The sequence below is a fragment of the Danio rerio genome, chromosome 2, assembly GCF_052040795.2.
Source record: "Danio rerio strain M-AB ecotype USA chromosome 2, GRCz13ab, whole genome shotgun sequence".
Lineage (NCBI taxonomy): Eukaryota > Metazoa > Chordata > Actinopteri > Cypriniformes > Danionidae > Danio > Danio rerio.
The window spans coordinates 47,984,482-48,010,600 of NC_141022.1; the positions used below are offsets into that span (position 1 = coordinate 47,984,482).

Sequence of the window (26,119 nt, forward strand, 5' to 3'; positions counted from 1 at the left end):
CAGTCTGAGCTCTAAGAGATAAGTCTCCGGCAGGCGAGAATCTAGCCGGAACTGTGTTTTGCTATCTGGGTGCCTAGGCGTGTATCAGCAAACTAATAAAGCCCGAAAAAAGCCCTGAACTTAGCGAATAAACAGTGTTCCACCAGGATCATGTATGTCAGAAACTATAGTTTACTGCTGAACTCATTTTGTCATGGTAAAATAACACAGAAATCGAATAATAACATTTCAGTCTACTTCAGTCTCCTGCCGAAGCTCAGACGCCGCGCTTTGAGAAACTGTCAATCACAGCTGTCAATCACGATGACACGCCCAGCATTAAATTACTGCTAAAAACAAACTGTTTACAAAAATGAAGATCTGCACCTATTTCAACACAATAACCAGTGCCTTAATCGACCAGAACTATCTTTCGGGACATTTTATTGCAAGTGTAATATTTTTTTTTATTTTTTTTTATTACACGGAGGAGGCGGGCTTTATGACTTGTACTGCAGCCAGCCCCCAGGGGGCGATCTAACGGCCGAAACCTTCACTCAAACGTAGGCTTGCGGCACACTTGTGTGGAGCACACTCAGAACTGCACAATAACTCCAAGACGAATGGGGGATAATAAGAAGGTGTTTGGTGCAACCGAAGAGGACTGGATGTGTCCTACAAATGGTTTGTCAAGCTCACTCACCTGTGTAAAGCACACTCAGAATTGCACAATGCTTCCAAGAACATTTGGGTGATTATCAAAAGGTGTCTGGTGCAAATGGAGAGGAAAAGAGTGTGTCCTACAAGTGGTTTGTTAAGTCACTTACATGCTTGAAGCGGGCTCAGAATTGTATGATGTTTTCCAGAAACATGGAGTGTTCATAAGTAGGTGTCTGGTGCAAGTGGAGAGGAGAGTGTGTCCTACAATTAGTTTGTCAAGCCCACTCACCTGTGAAGAGCATGCTCAGAATTGCACAATGTTTCCAAGATGTACTGTATGGGGTGATTATAAGAAGGTGCATATGGAGAAGAAAAGAGTGTTTCCTACAAGTGGTTTGTCAAGCCCACTTATTTGCTTGAAGCACACTCAACATAGTGTCTTTTAAAAGGTGTCTGGCGCATACAGAGAGGAGAAAATGTGTCCGACAATTGGTTTGTCAAGCCCACTCACCTGTGAAGAGCACACTCAGAATTGCACAATATTTATATGGGGTGATCAGAGAATCTATGGAGTCCCCCATCAAATGTTTGCATTCTCTTACAAAAAGCATTGCGTTTAACGGCCTTTTCCCGCAAAACAGTTGTGTGTTCATGTTTTATTATTGTGTTTTTTCAAGAATTGTCCCCAAAGGTAATGCATTTTCCTTGCAAAACTTTTGGGAAAAAGTGGACTGTGTTCTTAAGTGAATTTGTGTGCTTAAAAAAACATTGCATTCCCACAATAAGTTACTTGTTTTAAACGTCATTGTGTCACATTAGAGACTCTGTATACATTGTAAAAAATGTTGGGTTCCACACAAAAGTGGACTGAACATTAAACAATTAAGTTGTCCCAAGAAAATTTAAGAATTGTGTTGATTCAGTAGTTCGAACAAACAGCAAACATCATTTTCTGATAGTATTTTGTTTAAAACTTGTATAAGCTAAGATAAAATACTATATTTTTAATATTTTTAGTTCTTATTTGTTAATACATTCACCAAACATTAATGCCGTCCAAAAACAGACCTCAAAATTGCATACCCGGACAAAAAAATTATATTGAGACATTTTATTCTAAATAAATGATGACAGAAATTTGTTTGTTGCATACGCTATCAATTTAATACATACACAAAAATATGATGGCACTAACCAAACTATGCTTTCAGCCAATGAAAATGCAGCCTGTCAGCCTCAACAAGCCAATGAGATTGCAGCCTGTCAGCCTCAACACACGCTTTCCAATTTGTGTGCAATGTGCATCAGACGGCATTTTAAAGGGACTATTGGCGGTCCTCAGAAGTGTCATTTGACCGCTGTCAAATGAGCAGCTTCCCTCTAACATCTTTACACACACACACACCCACACACAAAGTGGACACACAACAAAGCCCAGAGTAATAGCCACAGTAAAACGCCTCCAGTCAAACATTGATGAGACTGAGAAATGCAGTTCTTTGCATATGAAAATCTGAATGATGGAGCAATAAAGCAGCTTTATGAGCTTATGACGGAGGCATTTATAGCAGATCTAGATCTCAGAGCTCTTGCCTGAAAGCTAGGAAGCAGTAGCCGAAGAGTAATGGCTGAGCTGAACTGAGAACAGTGGTAAAGGGTTCTGCTGTTAATGATGCAGAACAGCAGTGCCTTGGGGATGACGGAGCAGATGGTGATGCTGCCCGCTGCAGGGTGGCGCTCTGTCAAACGGACATCATATACAAGAGTGCGATGACACAGAGATTGCTGTCTGTTAGTGGTCTACATAGAGCTATGAAATATGATGAAATATATTGTACGGACAAAGTCAAAATTGTTTGTTTTATTGTTGAATGAAAATTAATTTACTGAACCTACACATAGGAACCTGAGAAAAATATGCTAATTTTAGACGAAAATTACAGATGAAATTTTTTGCATCAGGTTTTTGCATCTGAACTCTTCATATGAATGTATATAAACAGTTGTAGTCAGAATTATTAGCCCCTCTTTGAATTTTTCTTCTTTTTTAAATATTTCCTAAATGATGCTTAACAAAGCAAGGAAATTTTCACAGTATGTCTGATAATATTTTTTCTTCTGGAGAAAGTCTTATTTATTTTATTTCGGCTAGAATGAAAGCATTTTAAAAACTTTTTAAAACCCATTTTAAGGTCAAAATTATATGCTCCTTTAAGCATTTTTTCCTCAATATTCTACAGAACAAACCATCATCATACCTGGCCTAATTACCCTAACCTGCCTAGTTAACCTAATTAACCTAGTTAAGCCTTTAAATGTCACTTAAGCTGCGTAAACACATATGCTGGATAAGTTGGCGGTTCATTCCGCTGTGGCGAGCAAATTAATGAAGGAATGAATGTTTAGAAATGTGTCAAAAAAATTATTAATAATTATGCTAATAATTATGACTTTTAACTCTCTCTAGATAAAGCAGTAATATTGTAAAATATTCTTCAAATTTAAAACAAAGATTTTCTATTTGAATATATTTTTACATTTGAATTTATTTCAGAATTTTCTGTATGATTTGGCAGTCTGCAGTGTTACAGTATCCTTTAGAAATCATGTGAATAAGCTGATTTAGTGCCTAAGGAATATTTTACATTCTCCCAAAAACTTTAACTGAGAAACTTTACATATGCTCACAAAAACTCTGATATACAATTACTTTTTTAGCACATACGCACAAAACTAATTTGACAATAGTTGACATGATTCACATGCTTGGATTTATTTTGTGTGATCTCCAGAGTGATATTCAAATAATTGTACATTTTTGTTTTAGTTATAAAGTTAATTAAAATGCTTCAGAATTTAGCATAAAACTGAATATGCTAATTTATTTACATTTGAAACCAATAATATGCTTTTAAACTGTGATATGTAAATACATTATTGGCAAATAGGATTAGTCAAAACGAAACATATGAACATCAAATTAGATAATAATAGTAATGAAATCACTGTTAAAACAGTAATTTCTGGGTTTATTTCATAAAGATAACTATAATGCAACATGCTAAAAAACTACTAATTATAATTTTTATATATTTTTTCTCTAATAACTACTTTAATTCTAATAATTATTGATTAGTTGTAACAAACAATATTCAATACACAAAAATACAAATAGATGTTTAAATTCCTTATTCAGTTCCACTGGATAACAAAAAACACAAATGTCTGGCACTGGGCCTTTCTAAGTACATCAAGGTTCAATAAGCCTACTTTTTGAAGTGCGTCATGTAGACCATTATCCATTTAAGTCATTGAGCAAAATGGCTCTATGCACCAGAAGCACTATGAGATATGAATGTTTCTTTAGGGTGAAATTGAGTTAACAAGGCCTTGATGTCCATTTCGGATTCGATTCTGTAAGAAAGCCTTGCTCTGTCGATGTCTGTTTGCATGGACTTTTAGCACCCTGTATACTTAAGGAATTATGCAAATCAGTTAATAATGCAAACACAGCTATGAAAAATACTGCTGAGAGCTATTTGCACTGGACTGTTATGCTGCTTACATTCTGCTTTTGAATTGTAGGTTATGCAGTATATTGCTACATAATTCTCTGTAGACTATGCTAAACACACGTCTGAAATGTTCTGAGCTTGTTCACTTTTAACCCCTTTCAGTCGAAAACACATTCAGTCAGATTGTTTTCCTAGATGCTCATCATGTGGTTGAATGCATTCCAACAGCCACAAAACTGCTTATCAACATTATTCTTAATAGCAACCCGGATGGCAATTTCAACATACAACTTAAATGACAGAAAAGAAAACTTCTGATAAAAGCAAATTGGATGTTTGTATAACATCTGAAAATTGACTTGAAACTAAAATTATTTGGGCTTTTTTTTTTTATTTCACCACAGTTCATCCCTATAGTCAACTTCAGACTTAGTCGATTTTAGTCGACTTAGCATTTTAGTCAACTGAATCCCAAATAAATGATGGTGAAATGTGGTGGTTTAATTCATCTCCTGCATTTGGTTTTTGAGCAGGTGTATGTATAGATTTTCAGATCTTTCAATGTAATATTGTTTAAAAAGTGCGCACTATTTAAATATAAATCCAAAAGGAGACAACTTAAAAAAAATACAAAGATTATATTTATGTTTAATATCCGCAAAACTACACATACATCTGTTGGATTTTGGGGTTTCAAAATAGTTTTTTTTTTCCCCCTAAAACAAATATATGATTTCTGCATATATGCAATACATATTCAGCGGGTAAAATATGTATTGAACATGTCAGGATTTCTCCTGGTAAATATATTTCTGTAGGAGCTGTTGACATGAAAATGACCCAGATGTTTGTAAAAAAAAAAAATAATAATAATAATAATAATAAAAAATAAAAGAATTTAAACATCTAAATAAAACAAAACAAAAAATTCTGAAAAAAAAAAGATTAACAATGAAATGACACAAGGAGAAAGTACTGAACTATTGAAATGTATTAAATACTTTGTTTAATAAATGTTTTTTTTGCTATTGACAGCTTTAGGATGCCTTTTAGAAAATGTGATTTACCCCATAATTCAACAGAGTCTAAAAATCTTGACAGTTCTCTGGGTCTGTTCTCTCAACACTGATGTTTAGTTCTTATTTTCTATTGAATTCATTTAAGGTGAGAATGACTGAGCCTTTCTAGAAGCTTTATTTTCTTTTTCTGAAACTATTTAAGAGTTTCCTTGGCTGTGTTTGGGATCATCGTCTTGCTGAAATGTCCTGGTTTCATCTTCATCATCTGGTAACGTAGGTGTTGGGACTGAAGCAGCTAATTCATCTGACATCAACTAGAGATTTCAGCTGCTGTCTGGGCTTTCCATGTCTTTTTACACCTCCCTTACTTCATGTGTTCAATACCTTTCCCCTGCGTCATTTCATTTTATTATACATAACTTCATTTGTGAACTGATTAATTTAGTTTTCAATGTGTGTCTGGATTTAATTGGTTGTTACTGATATCTTGTGAAAAGTCAACGGCACCTTTACAAATATGTTTTCCGAGTAAAGTGGTGGCGTGATCAATACTTATTTTACACACTGTATAACCTGTCTTTTAAAGGTTCACCTTTATTGTCAATTTTGAGTAACTACTGAACTCTAAACAGACATATTTTGAACATTTAGTTGGAGATTTAATACTGAACGATAAAAAGACGTCTTATAAAGACGTTGAATAAAGATGGCTCCAGTGGACTTCTTTTGAACGTGTCACTGGACTCTTTTATGAACATTCACTTTTAATGTAATTTGGTAGTAAATATCGAATGGTAATAATACTCATGCCCGGACTGCCTAATTGGGAGGACCAGGAGTATTTACCGTGGGCCGGTCCGTTTTTTTTGGCCACGAGGGCCAGTCTGAGCAGTCGCACTTTTTTCATTCATTGATTCATTTGACCATAGCCTCAATCTTTTTATTCGTTATTTTACTGCAGCTCCCCTCTTTTTATTTATTTTCTCGCAGCCCCATAAGCAGAATGCAGCCTGTAGGTTAAAGATGTCCAACAAAGAAATCTATGAAGACTGTTTCTTGTCAAATGTTGACTTTTAAAACTGAAATGCATCATATAACGGTTATTAAATTCAAACAAATAGGCTCATACAACATTTATTCAGATTCAGAAAAGGATATTGTGATGTTTTAAAGAAGAGTGCTTGAAATTTAGCCACCCTTTAATGTTCCCATATGTTTGACAAATATTTGAAGTTATAAAGCAGTTGTTTCCTTAGAAAAATACATGATCGTGTCAATAGAAAATTCAATACTTTTGATTTTAATCTTCATTTTATACATGTAGCTTAATTCATATTGGTATTTATTTAATATTTTTTTCATTTCAAGGTTTGGATATTTATGAGCACTAACTCTAACAGAAAATAGAATCTGATGTTGGTAAACATTATATTGTGTTAACTGTTCAAATGAATCTTCACTGTGAAGTACTGAATTGAAAATGACGTCATTTTAATATAGTCAGCCATGAACTGAAGTGGATCAGTCTAAGGCTTGAAACTCCAGGGAGGAAAAGAAGACCCACGCCTAAAAAAAGACATTGTAAAAACTTTAATTCTGGCTTCTCAGTGTATGTCTTTTAACATTCAACAAAGATGTTTAATAGATTTTTAGGACATGTCAGCTCTTAGTGGAATTAATCAATGATGAATCAGTTGACAATGTTCACTATAGGGTTTCAATACTGTGTCCTATCTCATGTCAAATACAAAAAAAGAACTGGGTTAGTATATATCAGGAATGTATCTTTCATCAAAGATTTATTTAATAATGGAAAAATGTTTTCTGCTGTTCCTGAAAATACTTTTGTTCCATTGTACAATGCAACTTGCTTAGTGAGATATAGAGTTGTTGTGTCAGTTTGACTCCAGGCTGAAATGCTACTCTCGTTTAATCCTGTTACGTCAGATGACTCTTTTGCATTATTAGCCTCGATCCTTTGTAGAACTCTGACAGTGTTGCCAGATCTCACAAGAAAAAACAAGCATGTTTTGACTAAAACATTCATAAGCTTGGATAAAACAGCTTATACTGTAATTTCCCCCTGGTTAATCATTTATTTGTGATTACATAGGATATATAATCAATTTTGTTTTCTTTTACAATTTAGAGATGCCCTGATTGTAAACATAATATATTTTATTTGTAGCTGCAATGGACATGCTTTTAGTTTCTACTACCATTATGTCCTATTATTGTGTTCTTTTTAATGTACAAGAAGTGGATGTAGACACTGCCATCTAATGGTGACCAGAAACAATTGATTTTACATGATTGAGAGGATCTCGGCTGATATCAGTGTGTCTGTGTGTGTGTGTTTCAGAGATAGTGAGAGCCATGACTCATGTCATTAATCATGGCATGTCCATGTACTGGGGCACGTCCCGCTGGTCAGCTATGGAGATTATGGTGAGTGGAGACTCTGCGCTCTCTTTCTTTTGCTTATCATTTCAGTAATTGTCATTTAAAATTATAAAATACAGTGATATTTAATATATTTTTCACCAGTTTCACATACAGAGCTTAAGGCTGGACTAAATTGCATATTTGAGCTGTATTAAATAAAAATAACTTGCAAGTAAAGTATCTTAAAATGTGTCTGTGCCATTGTCTCAAGATCCACAAGAGTAATGGGTTTTTTTTTCTAAGGTGATTTGATAAAAGTTGCTCAAATGCCCTAATTAAAATTTAAGTTACGCTCTGTTAATTTGTCATTAACAATTAGTTTTTGGAAGAAAAGAAACCTAACTTTGACAATTGTCAATGCTGTGCTGCAAAAATAAATTTGTTAAATGTTACAATAACAAGATAAGTTACAGTATCATAACACCATTGAAAGTGAATTAAACTAAATGAAATTATTTGAAACTAAAGGTTTTAAATTTAGTTTTTAAGGTCTCCTATAATAAGTTTACAGCTTTCCAAAGTCAAAATAACACTATTAATATACAATATAATAACTAATAACACACTATATACAAATAAAGCTTTAATAGAATTAATGATGACTCATTTCAGACTATTCAAAAATGTTTCTTTTTTTTTTGGAGACAGTCACTTCATTTATCCTGCACTTTGATTTGTAATTATTATACACTATACACTACCTGACAATAGTCTTGTCGTTGATCCCAGTTGTAAGAGCAACAAATATTTGGAAAATAGAAGGTAGATTTTTCTGATGAATCATCTGTTGAACTGCCTCCCAATCATCACAATACTGCAGAAGACCTATTGGAACCCTCATGGACCAAAGATTCTCACAGAAATCAGTCAAGTTTTGTGAAGGAATAATCATGATTTGGGGTTACATACAGTATGAGGGCGTGCGAGAGATCTGCAGTGTGGATGGCAACATCAATAGCCTGAAGTATCAAGACATTTGTGCTGCCCATTAAATTACAAACCACAGGAGAGGGCAAATTCCTCAGCAGAATAGCGCTCATTCTCATATTTCGACCAGCCTGGTCACCAGATATGAACCTTATTGAGCATGTCTGGGGTAAGATGGAGAAGGCATTGAAGATGAACCCAAAGAATCTTGATGAACTCTGGGAGTCCTGCAGGAACGCTTTCTTTGCCATTCCAGATGACTTGTTTAATTAGTTATTTGAGTCATTGCAGAGTCATACACAATATTAATTCTTTTTCCACTGCACCATGATTTTATATTCTATTCTGTACATTATTTCTGTTAGTAGCAAGACTTTTGTCTAAGCAAAGTCAGACCTTACTGTCCTAATTAAAAAATAAATAAAAAATCAAAGGGGGACTAATTGTTCTGACTTCAATTTTATTTGTATTGTGTTGAATAATTTTATTTAGTTGTGTTACTTATTTTATTTTGGATGCTATAAAAGCAGTTTTTAAAATGACATTTTGACGTCAAAATTATTCGACCTCTTTCGAAATATAGTTTTTTGATTGTCAACAGAACAAACCATTGTTATCCAATGACTTGCCTATAGTATTTAACCTAACTGGTCTAGTTACCCAATACTATTATCTTGCTAAATAACAGCATGGCAAAGACAACAGAAATTAGTAATTAGAAATCATTTATTAAAACAATTATGTTTAAAAATGGATTTTAAAAATCTTCTCTCTGTCATACAGCACTTGTCACATATTTAAAAAAAGAATTACAATTTCACATGACGGCTAATCATTTTGTCTTTAACTGTATATATACCAGCTAACAAATCTAAAGAATACAGAATGCGTGCTTGTGTGTTGATTACCTGTGTAAATATCATTTTCTTCTCATCTCTTTTTCTCCTGTAGGAGGCGTATTCTGTAGCGAGGCAGTTTAATCTGATTCCTCCTGTGTGTGAACAAGCCGAGTATCATTTATTTCAGAGGGACAAAGTGGAGATGCAACTACCAGAGCTTTACCACAAAATTGGTAAAAACAAGCACATACTCTATTTACAGTACATTTGTCAAATGCCTTCTGAAAAAGCCTAAAGACACATTGGTGTACCTTAGGTGTTGGTGTGGTGTCCTGGTCTCCTTTGGCCTGCGGCATCATCACAGGAAAATATGAAAACGGCATCCCAGAATCCTCCAGAGCCTCTATGAAGGTACTTTAAACCTGTATTGCACAGTATACACGTCATTTTCTTTAAAAGACAGTTCAGCCAAAAATGAAAATTCTGTCATTATTTTTCTCACCCTTCACTTCATGTCACTAACTTGTTTAGGGTTTTGTTTTTACCACTGACCGCAAAAGAAGATATTTTAAAAATGTTAAAAACATCTGTAAATTCAATCAGTTAATATTGCCCACTAAAAAGAAAATACTATTTCTTTTTGACATTAATATAGGCTCAAAAACATACTCATTCATGTATAATTATCTTTATCACTTTATGGGCAAATGTTTGATTGAGAATGACTCAAGCATGTTTAATTCAATTCAATTCAGCTTTTATTGTATAGCGCTTTTACAATGTAGATTGTGTCAAACCAACTTCCGACAAATGGTCATAGTAACTGGAACAGTGTAGTTCAGTTTTTAGTGTTTAAGTTCAGTTCAGTTTAGCTCAGTTCAGTGTGATTTAATCATTACTGAGAGTTCAAACACTGAAGAGCAAATTCATCGATGCGTAGCTCTACCAATCCTGAACCATGCGAGCCAGTGGCGACAGCGGAGAGGGAAAAAAAACTTCACCTGATAGGTGTGAAGAAAAAAAAACCTTGAGAGAACCAGACTCAGTTGGGCACGACCATTTTAATTTCTCCGCTGGCCAAAAGTCTTGTGCAGAGCTTCAGTCACCGTATAAAAATGTATACAAAATTATAAATAAATATAAAAATAAATAAAAGCTTATTATAAGAGACCCAACACAAAATATTGCTGAATAAAATGTGAAATGTAACATTGTGTTTTCAAGATATCTGTAAATAAGCAGTTTTCCATATTTTGTGATTCATATTTTTACTTTTTGTTTTCCCCTATTTATTTACGCTTTTGAATTGCACTATGGGACCTTGAAAACTTTAAAGAAATCAAAAAAGTGACTTTTATTAACATTTTGAATAGTTTGTTGGTTTAAAGAGATATATTGTCTGGGTTGGTGTTGTATATTACGCTACAAAAACCTTGTAATAAACTGCCAGCATATATTCTGTTATTTTACAGACTTATTTCTCTATATAATATTGTATAGAGATATACGTAATATTATTATTAAACTACTAAATTATCAATAAAAGTCGCTTTGTTTAACTGTAGTGTTGAATTTTCAACATCAAAAGTCGACAGAGCAGAAATCAACGTCCCATAATGCAGTTCAACAGATTTTTTTAGTGTAGCAACTTCTCCACCATGCTGTAATACAAACTCTGCTGATATCCAGATTGTGGTAACCCACATGATGAAAACGTATTAACGTAAACAATGTATTTTGCGACACCATGTAAAAAATGGATAGAGATATTTTGTCCATAAGATATATATATTGTCATATTGCACAGCCCGAAACTGAACCATATCCAGTTAAACGAATGCTAGAATTGTGTGTAAAATCAGATATATTCCAAATGTTTAATAGGACAGCCTGGGCTTGCAAAAAGTGATAAAGTGCTCATATACACTACCAGTCACAATAATGATAATAAATGTGTCTTGAGTAGCAGATCAGCATAATATGATGCTTTCTGAAGAATCGTGTAGAATAATGATGCTGAACATTCAGTCAAATTTCATTTTAAACTACATTCAATTTGAAAACAAAAGTTTTTACAGAATTTTAATCAAATAAATGCAACCAGAATATGCATCTTTTAAAAAACATGAAAATATATCACTGATTGACCTGTAGTTTAGATTACGCAGGGATGAGGATGGCAGGTTTTCCGTGGTTGTTTTCAGGGTTTTCTGTCTCTCTGCACAGTCATATCAGTGGTTAAAGGAGAAGATTCTAGGTGAGGATGGCAGAAAGCAGCAGGCCAAGCTTAAGGAATTGACCCACATCGCTGAGCGGCTCAGTTGTACGCTGCCACAACTTGCCATCGGTAGGTCAAAAGAACTTCACCCATTTTTATTTTGACTGCCACTGTGTCTCCTATTATTACTGTGATGGTGACTTGACTGTCTCCACATCTTTTTGCTGAGAAACAGATCCTGGACATTAACACACAGGGCTTTAAAGTCACCAGATCATATTTTGTTTGTTAAATAGCATTTGATGGATAAATACTTTTCGTAAATTATTTTTGAACATTACATGTAACTTGGGTTTCAAGAAATGGGAAATTAGTTGTGTATAGAAAAGTTTTTTTTTTTTTACTACTACTAATCACACTTATATTTTTATAGAAAGATGTATGCTTTAATAGTGTTTTATAATAGTCAGCAATTATGTTTATTTTGTTTAATTTTTTGATAATAACTATCAAAATAGTAATAATAATGTAAAAATATGTATTTTATTAAAATACTTTTAATAATTATTATTTTAGACTTCATTGTTTATTTTTAAAATTGTCAGTAATTGTTCATAAAATTTAGTTTAATAATAGTAATAATAATAATAAATATTCTATAAAACATTTTGTTTATATTTGGTATTTGTGTTGTGTATTTTTAAAATAGTCAATAGCTATTTTGTCTTGTTTTTGTTTATTATTGTTAATAATAATAATAATAATAATAATACATTTTAGTGAAATAATTTGTTTTAATTGTTTTAAAAGTCAGTATTTATTTAATTTTATTTTATTTCTTGGATAAAAACAACAACAGTAATAATAATGTAAAATATATAGATTTTATTTTTTAAAAAGTGTTTGTAATAAGTTATTTTAATACTTTTGATGTGTTTTTTTATATTCAGTAATTGTTTATTTTTGTTTATTAATAATAATAATAATAATAATAATAATAATAATAATAATAATATTAATAATAAACATTATGTATAACATTTTGTTTGTATATTTGTTATTTGATTTAATGTTTTGTGTATTTTAAAAATAGCCAATAGCTATTTTGTCTTGTTTATTATTATTGTTTTATTATTATCATTATTCTTTTTTTCTTTCTTTTTTTACTTTTTATTTAAGATATTTCAGTATATATTTTTTTCAGAACAACCTCTTCCCCAAACAATTTAACCCCTAACAAATGAGGGAATACATAAAAAAAGATAATAATCATTTAAAAATAAAATAAAAATTAAATTTCCTAAATAAATAAATAAATAAATAAAAGGTACTGCCATCATAATTAGTTTTCAGGTGATACATTTGTCATTAATAATATATTTTCTTGGAAAATAATTTCATTATTTTGATTGTTATTTCAATTGTTTTAAAAGTCAGTAATATTTTTCATTTGTTTTTATTTTCTGTTTTATTCATAACAATAACAATTATAATTATCATCATCATAATCATTCTGTTATTTTTATCCTGATTTTAGTCATTTAAATATAAACACTGACATATTTTAAAATGCATTTTAAATATCTAGTTTGCTCACAAAGTGTTGGCACAAAAGCATCTCTCTGCGGTGTCTGACCAGAGCCTGGTTCAATTGAGATTCCCATGATTCACTGTCTGGAAAAGTTCATTCATACTGTATACTGTAAAACCAAAGTACAGCTCCCTCATAAGTCTATTCTCCGTGTTCCTCTGTGCAGCTTGGTGCCTCCGTAATGAAGGAGTAAGTTCTGTTCTCCTGGGGACCTCAAACCCTGCGCAACTCACAGAGAACCTGGGGGCGATTCAGGCAAGGGATTTATCAAAGCATCTCAAACACATACACACACACTGTAAAATCACTGCTGTCCCACAAGCTCTGGTACCCTGATACAAGTCTGAGCTTTCATCAGTAACCTTTCTTCTGAGTCGTGCTTCATGCTTCATTTACATTTGCAACATCAAAAACGGGATATTTCTTGATGGTATATTTATGTCCTGTGGCAAAATTTCACACGCTAATGCAACTAAATCAGCTTCAGGTAGAAGATGGTTTTATGTACTGTAGAGCTTACTAAACGCTTGGATAACAGTCTTAAACATTTAAAAGGATAGCTCACCCAAAAATGAAAATTCTGTCCTCCTTTACCTAAATATCGGAACATATTTAAAATGCTTTTATTTGTTGAACACAAACGAAGATATTTTGAAAAAAGCTAAAAAGTTGTAGCTGTTGAATTCCATTGTATTTCAATGGCTACCCATATCCAACATGTTTCAAAGTAATTTCTTTTGTGCTCAATGTAATATTCATTCATTCATTTTATTTTGGCTTGGTCCCTTATTTATCAGGGTTCGCCACAGCTGAATGAACCACCGACTGTTACAGCATATGTTTTACGCAGCGGATGCGCTTCCAGCCACAACCCAGTACTGGGAAACACATATACACTCTCACATTCACACACACTAATACACTATGGACAATTTTGTTTGCCCAATTCACCCAGAGGAAACCCACACGAACATGGGGAGAACATGCTAACTTAACACAGAAACGCCAACTGACCCAGCCGGGACTCAAACCAGTGACCATCTTGCTGTGAGGCGACAGTACTAAACACTGAGCCACCGTTCCACCCTTCATTGGTATAAAGATTGATCATTGATTATCAATCTCGTTCCTGGAGGTCCGGCGTCCTGCAGGGTTTAGCTCCAACTTGCCTCAACACACCTGCCTGGGTGTTTCAAGTATACCTAGTAAGACCTTGATTAGCTTGTTCAGGTGCAATTTCACATGCACATGTGATCACATGTGAATTTCACATGTGAAACGCATGTGAAATTTCTGTAAGGGTCTACATTTTTAGATGCAATTCTGAGGATAAAAGCTGTAATTTAGTGTTTTACTGGGGTGGAAACAAGCTTTCATATAATCCAGTGAATCATAAACAACATTAAATGTTATTATTATTGGATGCTTGGAGTCAGTTGGATGAAAAGCCACTAATTCAGATCATCTTGTTCCAGCTGGTTGTCTAACTGAGCGCTTTGTACTGCGAAAAAGTTACCAAGCTCTAAAAATCAACTTGACCCCTATAAATGAATCTAAAATCATGATAATCAGCAATGATATCTTGTTGAGTAAAGAATTAGCCGAGCTTTTCCCTCAAGTTGCATTTGTTTTTAATGGTGCATTTACTTCACTGACAGGTTCTTCCAAAGATTACCGCTCACGTGGCCTCGGACATCGATAAAATCCTGGGAAATCGTCCGCACAGTAAGAAGGACTACCATCACTAGGCCTTTCTGTGAACCTGTAAGCCTTGAGACTCAGGATCCCGATTCAGCCCTCGTGTGTCGGCAGTGTGTGATTCCCACTGTCTTCTGTCCACTTCTCCCTGCAGAGAGCTGTTGTTACCGTTACAGTAGAAATGCTAAAGTGTTATGCATGCTTCTGTTCGACCTAAACCTGAGCTCAACCTTGCATTAAGATGTCTGTGGAGATAGACGCACATGCCTGTGAAGCACAAAAGCTCCCTCATCTGCGAGCTTTTGCATTCAGCTGTCCATCACCCATATGTGCCAAAGTAAACCTGGTCTTGACCCTTGACCTCCGGACAACCATTCTGAAAAGGCTCTGAATACTGTCTAGAAAAAAAAAACACAATGAAATGAGGGAAATAAAGAAAGGAAAGTGCACCAAGAATGTAAAAACTGTGACGTATTACAGAGCTGCGAGTACTTTGTAAGATGTGTGCATTGGTATGTTGGATTAAAAAGCCATCAACAGCGAAGTGGGCTGTTTTTGTGTTTAAATGTTGCTCCCACCATCTTGTTAAGACTGTTTGTGTGTGTTACCTCTGCAATTTGTGTCATGTCTAATCAGTACAATAATTTCTTACTTCTCAAGTCATTTCAAAAGAATAATATAAAAGAAGTTTAGTTTATTCAAATGCTTTTCCAGTGATAAAGTTTCACTTTATTAACGACTGGTTAAAGACTTAAATGCTTGCTGCTGTATTTGGTCACTTCTGAACTGTTAAGCAGTACATACTTGAGTCCAGAGAGTTGATAGAAATGCACAACTACTGTAAACATCTAGTAAATAAGGTACTATATGAAATAAAATAGGGTCAAAATGTTTACAAACTTGAAAATAATGAAGCTGTTAATTAATGCATTATGTCGAGTGCTTTAACATCTAAATAAAAAATGTGCATCTACAGGTTGTGTGGTTTTTATACGTTAATAAACAAATGAGAGTATTTTAACTAAATTGACCTTGCTGTTTGATGAACATTGGGATAAAAAGTTACTTTTTTTTCCATTTTTTCCCTTTTTAAAATTATTTTTTATTGCATTATAACATAATTACAATAAAGCAAAATTCAATTTACAACTTTCATCTACGTTTATAGAACAGAGCACAAATTATAATCAAATCAATAAAATTATAATACAAATAAATAGACTTAAACCCTAGAATAGACACACAGACATAATTAAAAAAAAAGAAAGAAAAAACATTTACACTACCAGGTCTTCTATTAATTTAAAATATTTCAATAACCTAAACAGTCTTCTTCCACATTTTGATTTGAGCAACTTTACAATATAAACAACATTCCTTTTGGAAAGCTAAAAACAGTGGTTTTGTTTTAAGGCACTTGCATTTCTGAATATAAAATTTCTCCAAAATTAGAATAATGTTCAATACAAATTAAATGTTAACATATTTCCCTAATAAACCAAAGAAAATATAATTTTAGGAAAATTGATGGACATCTTGAGAGAAACCTTTAACCATTCGAATGAATCAAATTAAAATATTCTGCTATATAAACATTCAAAAGTAAAAGTGCAGTTATTTCAATGTCAACCTCACAAAATGTACAATTGCTGTGATTTAAAATTAAATCTATTTCTAGGAAACTCAGAAGCTGGTTAAATATCATTGAATATTTAAAAATGTACTTCTTTGGGAGGTATGGGGAAGGAAAGAACCAGTGCTCTTAATTTGATATTGTTAGTAGAGCTCTTGGAAAAAAAGTAAGGACAATATTTCCACTATAGATTGTATTGGAAATTTATCTTGGGCTAATATTGATCTTATTATTTTATTAGGTTTTTCACTCTGAATAAAATATTGTCCATTTATGAGCAGATAAGGCAGATGAAGTGTGTCATTTATATTGGTAACCACATTATTAACTATCATTAGAAATACCTTCTGGATAGATTTCAATACCCATACTGTATTGCTTATGATCACATTCAAAGTTAAATTTTTCACAGAACGTTTCTATGACTGAGAACCTCACCCTCTTTGTCCAATAGATGGAAAACCGACGACCACATACCCCTCTCCCACCAATCTTGATAAAAAAATATTTTTTTTATAAAAAAAAAATTATAATTTATAAATAAATAAATATATATATATATAAAAACTTGTTTCTAAATAAAATGTACCTATTGTTCCAAATTGGTTAATTGTGTGGGGGAAAACTTGTGTTACTAAATTAAATGCCACCTGGAGACAAAAATAACCTGCAGAAGTACAGTTAAAATTAAATACGAAGCATAACTAATTTAAAGAAGTAGAAAAACTAGGGCATTATCGAACTAATAAGACTGGGTCGTATGAGGCAGAGAAAATACTGAAAATAACATAAACATGAGTCTCCATAGAAACTACGCCTTTTCCTCGATAGCTTAAGCTCCGCCTCTTGCAGTTTTCTATTGGATAAATTCCCTGTCAGTTACAAAATTGTATTTTTTCATTGGCTCTTCTCCTACCGTCATCTTATTTCGATTTCTATACGCGCCAAACATTGAAGGCCTCGCTATACTTTACACAAACACGTCGCAACTGCTCTGTCATGGTCGCCGAGAACTGAAAAATACTAGTTTATTTCTGAGCAATAGTTTGTTTTATTGTTTATCGTTGCGTTTTATTGTCTAACTAGAAAGAAGGAACAGTCGCCCTTTCTGTCTCCAAGGCAGCAGGCAGTAAACTGAAAGCACAGCAAGAGTGTTGTTGAAGCGAGCAGTGCGGTGGGTGAGTGAGTGAGTGAGTCACCACATATTAGTTTATTCTGCGATATTTTTGTGCACAGATGTTTCGCTTGTCTTGAAAACAATAAGGTCGTCGGTTTGAATCATGTTTGTGACTGTCCGCTTTGATTGAAGCGCATTAGAGATGTGGCTGTCGCACGGCCGGAGGAGCGGCCCCAGTGGCGGCGGTGTTTGTGCTGCTGCTGCTGATGATGATGATGATGGCTGCAGTATCAGCAGTTTGATGAAGAGTGACTCTTTCTGCATGAACCAGTCCTTCCCTTCAGCGCGAAACTGCACTCTGAGCCGCATGGACACTTCAGGTGGGCCTGGCGCTTCTGTGGACGCTGAAAACACTGAATGTAATAATGACAGCAAATTAGTAAGACAATACAGCAGAAAAACGTCAATACAGTGACTTAAAGGGATAGTTCACACAAAAATGAACATTTATACACTATTTACTGTTCCTCAAGTGCCTTTAAACCTTTGTGAGTTTTTTTTTTCGTCTGCTGAAGACAAAAGAATATATTTTGAAGAATGCTGAACATCTGGATCACATGACTTCCATGTTTATCGTTTTTCCTGCTATAGAAGTTAATGGTCACAGGTTTCTGCTTTAATCAGAATGTCTTTAGTGTTGGACAGAAGAAATAAACTTTGTTTGAAACAAGTAATGGGCTGAGTGAATGATGAAGAATGGAGGTCTGTTAAATGCTGTTCAATGCTTAGAAACCATTTAAAGTATCATTATTATCATAAACCAATAAATCATTATTGAGCATTATTTATTAGTGTACTTATGCCAAAGTAGTCGACGTAAAGGGATAGTTTCACAAAAAAAAAATATATATATATATATATTTATGCATTTTACTCTCATTCAAGTGGTTCTAAACGTTTATGAATTTATTTTTATGTTGAAAACTAAACAAGATGTTCTGACTGTTGTAAACCAGCAGCCATTTTATATCCATAGTAGGAACAAAAAATACTATAGAAGTAAACGGCAGCTGCTTTCTGCAGTATATTCTTCAGCATATCATCTTTTGTGTTCAACAGCAGAAATAAACTTTTTGGAACAAGAGATTGACTAAATGATGATAGAATTTAAATGTAAGTGAACCATCCATTTAAAGTAAGTAAATTAATTATAAAATGTACAAATTATTAATTTCTCAGCCCCATGTTGTTTCAATCCCCTGAGTAATTATTAATTTTTAAATAAATTTGAGAGCTTTTTTTATCCTCCATAAACGGCAAAGGTCTTGAGACGTTCAAAGCCCACAAAAGAGGTTCAATTGTAATCACACAGTGTACAAAAAAATTGTCTTCCCTATCAGGTCAGAGTGCTTGTTTACTACAGGCAATATGATTATGCTTGTGTGTTGTGCTGTTGACTCTACTGGCAAGAAGTCAGGAGAGAAAATATAGATGTATAAATATAGTAGTTTTTTTGCCACAAAAAGTGTTCTTGGAGCTTTATATGATTACAGCTGAACCACTAATATCACATGGAATGTTTTAACAATGTATTTGTTTAAATTTCTGAACTTTTAACATCTTATGAATGACTGCTGCTGTTATAGAAGACCTGGATTTCATTTTAAAATACGTGTAGTTGAGTAATTATTGTTATTTTGAAGTGAACTAAGCCTTTAATTAATTAATGACTGAAAGTTTATGTTTGGTCTCCAAAAGGTAATTCTCAGGTCAGTTCGTCAGTGGCGATGAGGAATCTTCAGATTTCTGATCTGCAGTGCTCGCTCTCAGTGTCTCCATCATCAGCTGCTGCGTCTCCTGTGTTGGAGAGCTCTCTTCTCAGACAGCTCATCTCTACTGCTCCAGAGAAGAGAAGCACAGCTCTCACCATCAACCCCAATAAAGCTGTTCTCTCCATTAACAGTAGCACATCACAGGTATCGGATAATTGTGCTGTTCAAACTCTTTTTTTTTTTTCCCCATTATTTTGGTTACAGGGACTCTATACCTAGTTATTTAGATGTATGCTTATTGATAATGCTATTGATTTTTAAAAAAAATTTTTTGTGTGAAATAAGTTTTATATGGTAATTGAAAAACTTACAAAGCTTACAAAAACAAACAAAAGTAAAGAGCAACCCAAACCCAGCCTCAAAGTATCCAATACTGTGATAATCAAAACAACTTTTTAGTTACAATACATTGCTTAAGTTAATAGAATTCCTCATGAAGTGACAGAAGAAAGGTCCCCAAATTTTGTGAAATTGTCCAATGTTGCCTTTAAAATATCTGGTTCATTCCAATAGGCCTGTCACATTAATCAATATATGGACTTATCATGCAATACCCGGAGATGACCGTTGCAATATATATTTACAAATTCACAAACAAATTTATAGCCATTTTACAATTTTATTTACGTTCTACTTCACTGGTGTCAAGGTTTATAATTGGACATTTACCTAATAGGACAATTATTGGTATATACAATAGGACTTTTACATTTTTAACATCAAATTATAGAATCTGAATAACCTTAAGAGTTAAAGTGTTAATGGCTATTTGCATTCTTATGCTGTTATATAAGCATATAATCAGAGGTAAAAAAGGATCTCAAAATGAAAACGATATCACTTATCGCAACAATTTCTGTGACAATATATCGCACAACAAAAATTCCTAATCGTGACAGGCATATGTTCCAAGTGCTAAGTACATATCCATTGGGGCTGCATGATATTGGAAAAATCTGCCATTGCAATGTTTTGTTTTTCTGCAATCTATATCGTGATATCAATATCATTTTACCAGATGATTTCAATAGCTCTATCTGGAAACAATTAATTAAATTTGCATAAAATTTACTGAACTTATTTCAATCATTGGTAAATACAACAGCTCAAAGATGCAAGTGAAATAAACAGTGTGTTACAATTTTCTTGGGAGTCTTAATAGTATTCGGATACAGAAATCGAATAATCAAATATAAAACAGCACTGTATAGTCTTCATATTAATAATTTAATAAATTTAACCTTCATAATGGATACAAACTAGAGCAATTTCTTGTCTCTGAATGCGTTAAAGTCCCTTGAAATCCTCACACAATCACAGGCCTTAAAAACACAAATAATCGATTTGTATTCTGTTACTGTTATACTTGCAACTGTGGCTCCTGGTGAAAATATCAACTCAACATTTGTCTATAAATGCACATTGCGATATCGATGCTCAAACGATATAGTGTGCAGCCCTAATATTAATTCTTCTAGCCATAGTTTAGCAATCGAGTGATTAACATTTTTCCAGAACAGTAAAACAGCTTTTTGTCTGTTATTAAGCAATATGTAAGGAATTTCTGTTGTGCAGTGCTACTAAATTCTTAAGTATTTATTAAGTATTAAATTGTATTACATGATTATTCATTTTAGTAACCTGTTTTTTCAAGGTTTTGGATGCAAATGAACACGCATGTAAGCTGTTTGAGTGTGCATACAGTGATTTGATGGGCAGGAAGTTGACCTCTCTCCTAAGATCCAGTCAGATGCTAGAAGTCCTGAAGGAGGAGGCTCTGGATTCTGATGGGAATCTAGTTACTATTTCATCAAAAGTGGTATGAAACACTGCGGTTAATTAAATAACCTTTCATGTAGTTTTCGCTAAACTTTTTTTGAATCATGAATATTTAAATTCTTCCATGCTGTATATTTTGTCTGTGCTCTGAAGTCTGCTTTCCTTCACTGGATGTGAGCGTCAGTAATTAAAGCTCGTTCTCTCCACAGGTGACTGCAGTGAGTTTAACAGGAGCGGAGTTTTCTGTGTCTGTGTGGCTGCAGATACCAGAGAAACCGCAGCAGATCTTAGAGCTCCTGCTGGAGCGAGTGGAAAGAATCACAGCACATGTGACCTTCACTCAAAATGTGAGACTCGTTGCCTTCCAGCTAACTGGGCACTGAAAGAATTTGCTTATGTAGTACATTTGTAAGCATTTGTAATGATGTTGATTTTATTCGTATTTTATTTTTTAACTGGAATGATCAGTTTAACCCTAGTCTTCTGAAAAGACATGATCGCTTTACAAAAAATTATATAAAATACACATTTAATTTAGGCTTTTATTCATGTAAAAAAATTGATTAGCGAATAATGTTTGCCATAATCAAATTTAGTTACACAAACCTAAGCCTATTAGGTTTGTTCTTGTGTCGATGGATTTCTTTTTTTTTTTTTTTTTTTGTCTTTTTGCTAAAGTTTCAGAGGAAATAGACTTTTAGTGGAGGTATAGAAAATTCTCAGATTTAATCAGAAATGGATCAATTTATGTTCTGAATATTAACAATTCACTTATGCTTCTGGAATAACATGGAGTTGAGAAATCATTAGTGGATTTTAATTTTGAGGAGATCTAACATTTTAAATGAAACTACTGTGCCTTTCTTATATGGCTTTTTAATATCTTTGTTTAGCAAGTATGCATTCAGGAATGTATTAAATTGATTACACCGGGAAAACAAAGTTATATCTCCTCTTTTCTCAGGGTGGAATCCTCAGTTGTGATGCCACGTTTGCTCATCTCAATGGTTACCAAGCTGCTGAGGAGATGACTGGCCTGTCGATCATATCTCTGATGCCATCACTACAGATCCCTTTCCATTGCAGGACAACACCGAAGGTCACTATCATTTCTTATGTGTCACCAACTCTTGCAGCAAACTCCTAGTTAGTTTAGGTTTAGCTAGTTAGTTAGTTAGCAGTCATTGATGCAATAAAATAAGTTTGAATCATGATTATGATCGATTATTTATGATTACATATATCATTAGCCCCTTTCACACAGTGATACCGGTAAATATCCAGAAATTTTCCGGAATGACATTACCGGTATATTCAAAAAAGCACTGTTCACACAGGCGAGGACGTTACGGAAATTTTCCGGAAAAGAGCATTCACACATCCATTCCAAAATACCGGTAAATTCTGACATCATTAACCAGAAATGAGCATTAAACGGCTGCGCTTGTATTTGTAAACATCTGACTAAATTACAAACTCTGTGGATGATCAATATTGTGAACAACTTTCGCAGGATCACTTTTGCATGTCAAGATGTTCATAATATGTGCGTGTGCAGGCGCTCAGGCTATTTCACAGGCACACGCAAAGCTTGAAGGTAAACAAACAACGGCTTATCATAAGCATCTCATCAATGATTATTGTTACAATCCTTGATGGCAATTTGTCTAGGGTATTAAAAGGAGTAACATAAAGATGACCAAAGTATAAACTGATGTTGAAAAATGGCAAAAGAAAACACCAAACAACAAATTAGCACCGCAAAAGATTTATTGCTCCCACATTATTTACAATATTTACAAACCATAAGATAAATTTGAAAAGAATCAAGACAAATAGGAGAGGGAACTGAAGTTTGCGCATGGAAATCAAAGAAATAAATATAACAAAAACATTCCCTTAATCTCCTCCCCAATCCACTAAACAAGAAAATAACAATATGAAAAGAAAAGTCTTCAGCGCAAAGCGCCCTGAACTTACTCTAACTAATAAATAAAAATACAAAATTAGCGCACTTCGCTAACTAGTGTGTCTATACATCAATAATCCTGCGTGCAAATATGTATGTCACGTGACTTACTATGTTGTTCCAGATCTCCCTTGTCAAATCACAGAAGGTTTTGAATGGAGCATTAGCGGGCTATAGATGTAGAAACACACGTCAGAACTCTCAAACAAATCTCACTCAAAGTCATCAATTACTCACTCAAAGTCAACATCAATAAATCTCAATCAAAGCACACATCAGTAATAGCGACAACGCACACGGACACCACCAAACAGACAACACGCCAAAACAACAACAGCTGATCTCTCCCCGTTGCCGCTTCCGTTTTTAAAGGGCTCTGCAACGAACGCGATTGGCAGAGAGAGAAGTCATCGTCACACGGTTGATTAGGATTGGCAGTCCTGTCAGCCAATAGTGCTCCAAAGTAGGCGGTACCTGAGAAAATGACAGGGCCGGTACAGAGAGAGAGAGAGAGAGAAAGAGAAAGACAGAAAGAACATACACGCAGCAAAACTGTGCGGTTCGTAACACTCCCCCACTTAAGAATAAACTCTTTTTCAAAACAAAAAAAAAAAAGTTTATACTCGTGACAGTGCATCCGCTAGAATATTCTCAACTCCCTTCTTGTGCCTAATATCCAGGTTGTAACTTTGCAAGAAGAGTGACCACCGTGTCAATCTCTGATTGTGATTATACAACTTTGAAAGAAATGTCAGTGGACTATGATCCGTAAAAACGATCAAAGGTTGTACACTACATCCAACATATACTTCAAAGTGTTGCAAAGCAAAAATTAAAGCAAGTGTCTCCTTTTCAATCACAGAATAGTTTAACTGATTCTTGTTAAACTTCCTCGAAAAATAACTCACCGGGTGAGCTATACCCTGCTCATCATCTTGCAGTAACACAGCACCAGCGCCAACATTACTTGCATCAACCTCAAGTTTGAATGGACGATTTAAATCAGGGGCTGCAAGAACTGGTGAACTACTCAACAGTGTTTTCACACTTTCAAATGCATATTGGCATTTTTCATCCCACACAAACGATTTAGAAGGGCTTAAGAGTGAAGTTAATGGACTAACCACTGACGAGAAATTTCTACAGAAGCTGCGATAATAACCAGCGATTCCGAGAAATCTTCGGAGTTCACGCCGCGTCGTAGGAACTGGGAACTCAGATATAGCCTCAACTTTCGCTTCCACAGGTCGAACTTGACCATGTCCCACTTCTTTTCCCAAATAAGTCACCTTCGCCTGACCAAACTCACATTTTGCTAAGTTAAGGGTCAATGAAGCATTTGCAAAACGTTGAAATACATCACGTAATGACTTCAAATGTTCACTCCAATCTCTGGAATAAACAACAACATCATCCAAATAAGCGCTACAATTAGGAATACCGGCTAAAACTGTGTTTACTAACCTCTGAAAGGTAGCAGGTGCGTTTCGCAGTCCGAACGCCATGGCCGTATATTGTGCAAACGCATCTGGAGTGATAAAAGCAGCAATATCAGATGCTCTAGACGAAAGTGGTATTTGCCAATAACCTTTCAGCATGTCTAATTTACTCAAAGTTGGCATATCCTACATTGTCAACACAATCCTCCATTCTAGGAAGTGGATAGTTGTCAGGAACCGTTAGTGCATTCACTTTTCTAAAATCTGTGCAGAATCTAAAAGAACCATCAGATTTTGGCACTAAAATACACGGAGAACTCCATGGACTAGAGCTAGGCTTAGCAAGACCATTATCCAGCAAATAGTCAACCTCTTGTTGCATAACTGAACGTTTCACAGAATTTACTCTGTAAGCGTGCTGTCGGACTGGACGAGCATCTTTGACATCAATGTCATGTTGAATGACATTTGTGAGTGTTGGCACATCATTAAACAGACACTTAAATTCAGAAATTAATGTCACAAGATCACGTTTCTGATCAACAGTCAAGTTTTTAAAATGTGAATCAAGATCTTTTAAAATCTCAGAATTAGACAAACTCACGGTAGACTGAGAAATACTTGGAAACATAAGCCCATCTTCATCAGCATCAACAGGATTTTCTGTCACAGCAACAACAGAAATAACAGCATTATCCGTCATTTTCTCAGCATCATCCTGTGCCCTCGAATGATAAAGTTTAAGCATATTCACATGACAAGTGCGGGTTTTTCGTCTTCGGTCGGGTGTACAGATCACATAATTAGTCTCGCTCAATTTTTCTTTCACTTCGTACGGTCCGAAAAATTTAGCTGACAGTGAAGAACCAGGTATAGGCATAAAAACAAGAACTGCGTCACCAGGCTTAAAAGAACGCGCAACTGCCTTTTTGTCAAATGTTCGTTTCATTTCTTTTTGCGCACGGGCAAGTGAATCTCTAGCAATTGAACAAGCGGTCTGCAACCTTGCTCGAAACTTCGTTACGTACTCTAAAACATTCGTTTTTGAATTGTCAGTTTCCAGAATTTGATCTTTTAGAACCTTCAAAGGTCCGCGCAATTGGTATCCATAGACCAACTCAGCTGGGCTAAAGCCGAGTGACTCCTGAACACTCTCTCTAATCGCGAACATCAGCATTGGAATACCTTCATCCCACTCATTACCAGTCTGCATGCAATATTTCCTCAACATCGACTTCAAAGTTTGGTGAAAACGCTCCAGAGCTCCTTGGCTTTCTTGATGGTAAGCGCTGGAGGTGCGATGTGTGATTCCTAAATTTTGCATGACCTGTTTGAACAGCTTGGACATGAAATTAGTGCCCTGGTCACTTTGCACTATTTTAGGCAAACCAAAAGTCGAGAAACACTTTACTAATGCCTTAACAACAACAGGTGCAGTGACTTTTCTCAAAGGAATTGC

The 26,119-nt window shown here is 34.4% G+C and overlaps 2 protein-coding genes across 8 annotated transcripts in view; both read left to right on the forward strand.

Moving 5' to 3' along the window:
- kcnab1b (potassium voltage-gated channel subfamily A regulatory beta subunit 1b) overlaps nt 1-15,864 on the forward strand; it is a 105,674-nt gene extending 89,810 nt beyond the window's left edge. For all 4 annotated transcript variants that reach the window (XM_087241357.1, XM_087241358.1, XM_087241355.1 and 1 more), the window contains 6 exons: nt 7,536-7,621; nt 9,497-9,617; nt 9,701-9,795; nt 11,611-11,731; nt 13,360-13,448; nt 14,852-15,864. In XM_087241357.1, coding sequence (XP_087097483.1) covers nt 7,536-7,621; nt 9,497-9,617; nt 9,701-9,795; nt 11,611-11,731; nt 13,360-13,448; nt 14,852-14,941 — 602 coding nt within the window. In that variant the 3' untranslated portion in view covers nt 14,942-15,864. The remainder of the gene's footprint in view (nt 1-7,535; nt 7,622-9,496; nt 9,618-9,700; nt 9,796-11,610; nt 11,732-13,359; nt 13,449-14,851) is intronic.
- A 1,613-nt stretch (nt 15,865-17,477) lies between these two features.
- pask (PAS domain containing serine/threonine kinase) overlaps nt 17,478-26,119 on the forward strand; it is a 33,501-nt gene continuing 24,859 nt past the window's right edge. For 2 of the 4 annotated variants that reach the window (XM_087241313.1, XM_087241316.1), the window contains exons 1-6: nt 17,478-17,702; nt 17,834-18,021; nt 19,400-19,617; nt 21,128-21,292; nt 21,462-21,599; nt 22,217-22,351. In XM_087241313.1, the coding sequence (XP_087097439.1) occupies nt 17,844-18,021; nt 19,400-19,617; nt 21,128-21,292; nt 21,462-21,599; nt 22,217-22,351 (834 nt within the window). In that variant the 5' untranslated portion in view covers nt 17,478-17,702; nt 17,834-17,843. Of the gene's footprint in view, nt 17,715-17,833; nt 18,022-19,399; nt 19,618-21,127; nt 21,293-21,461; nt 21,600-22,216; nt 22,352-26,119 lie in introns of all 4 variants that reach the window. The other 2 variants (XM_087241315.1, XM_087241314.1) reach the window with 2 other exon arrangements.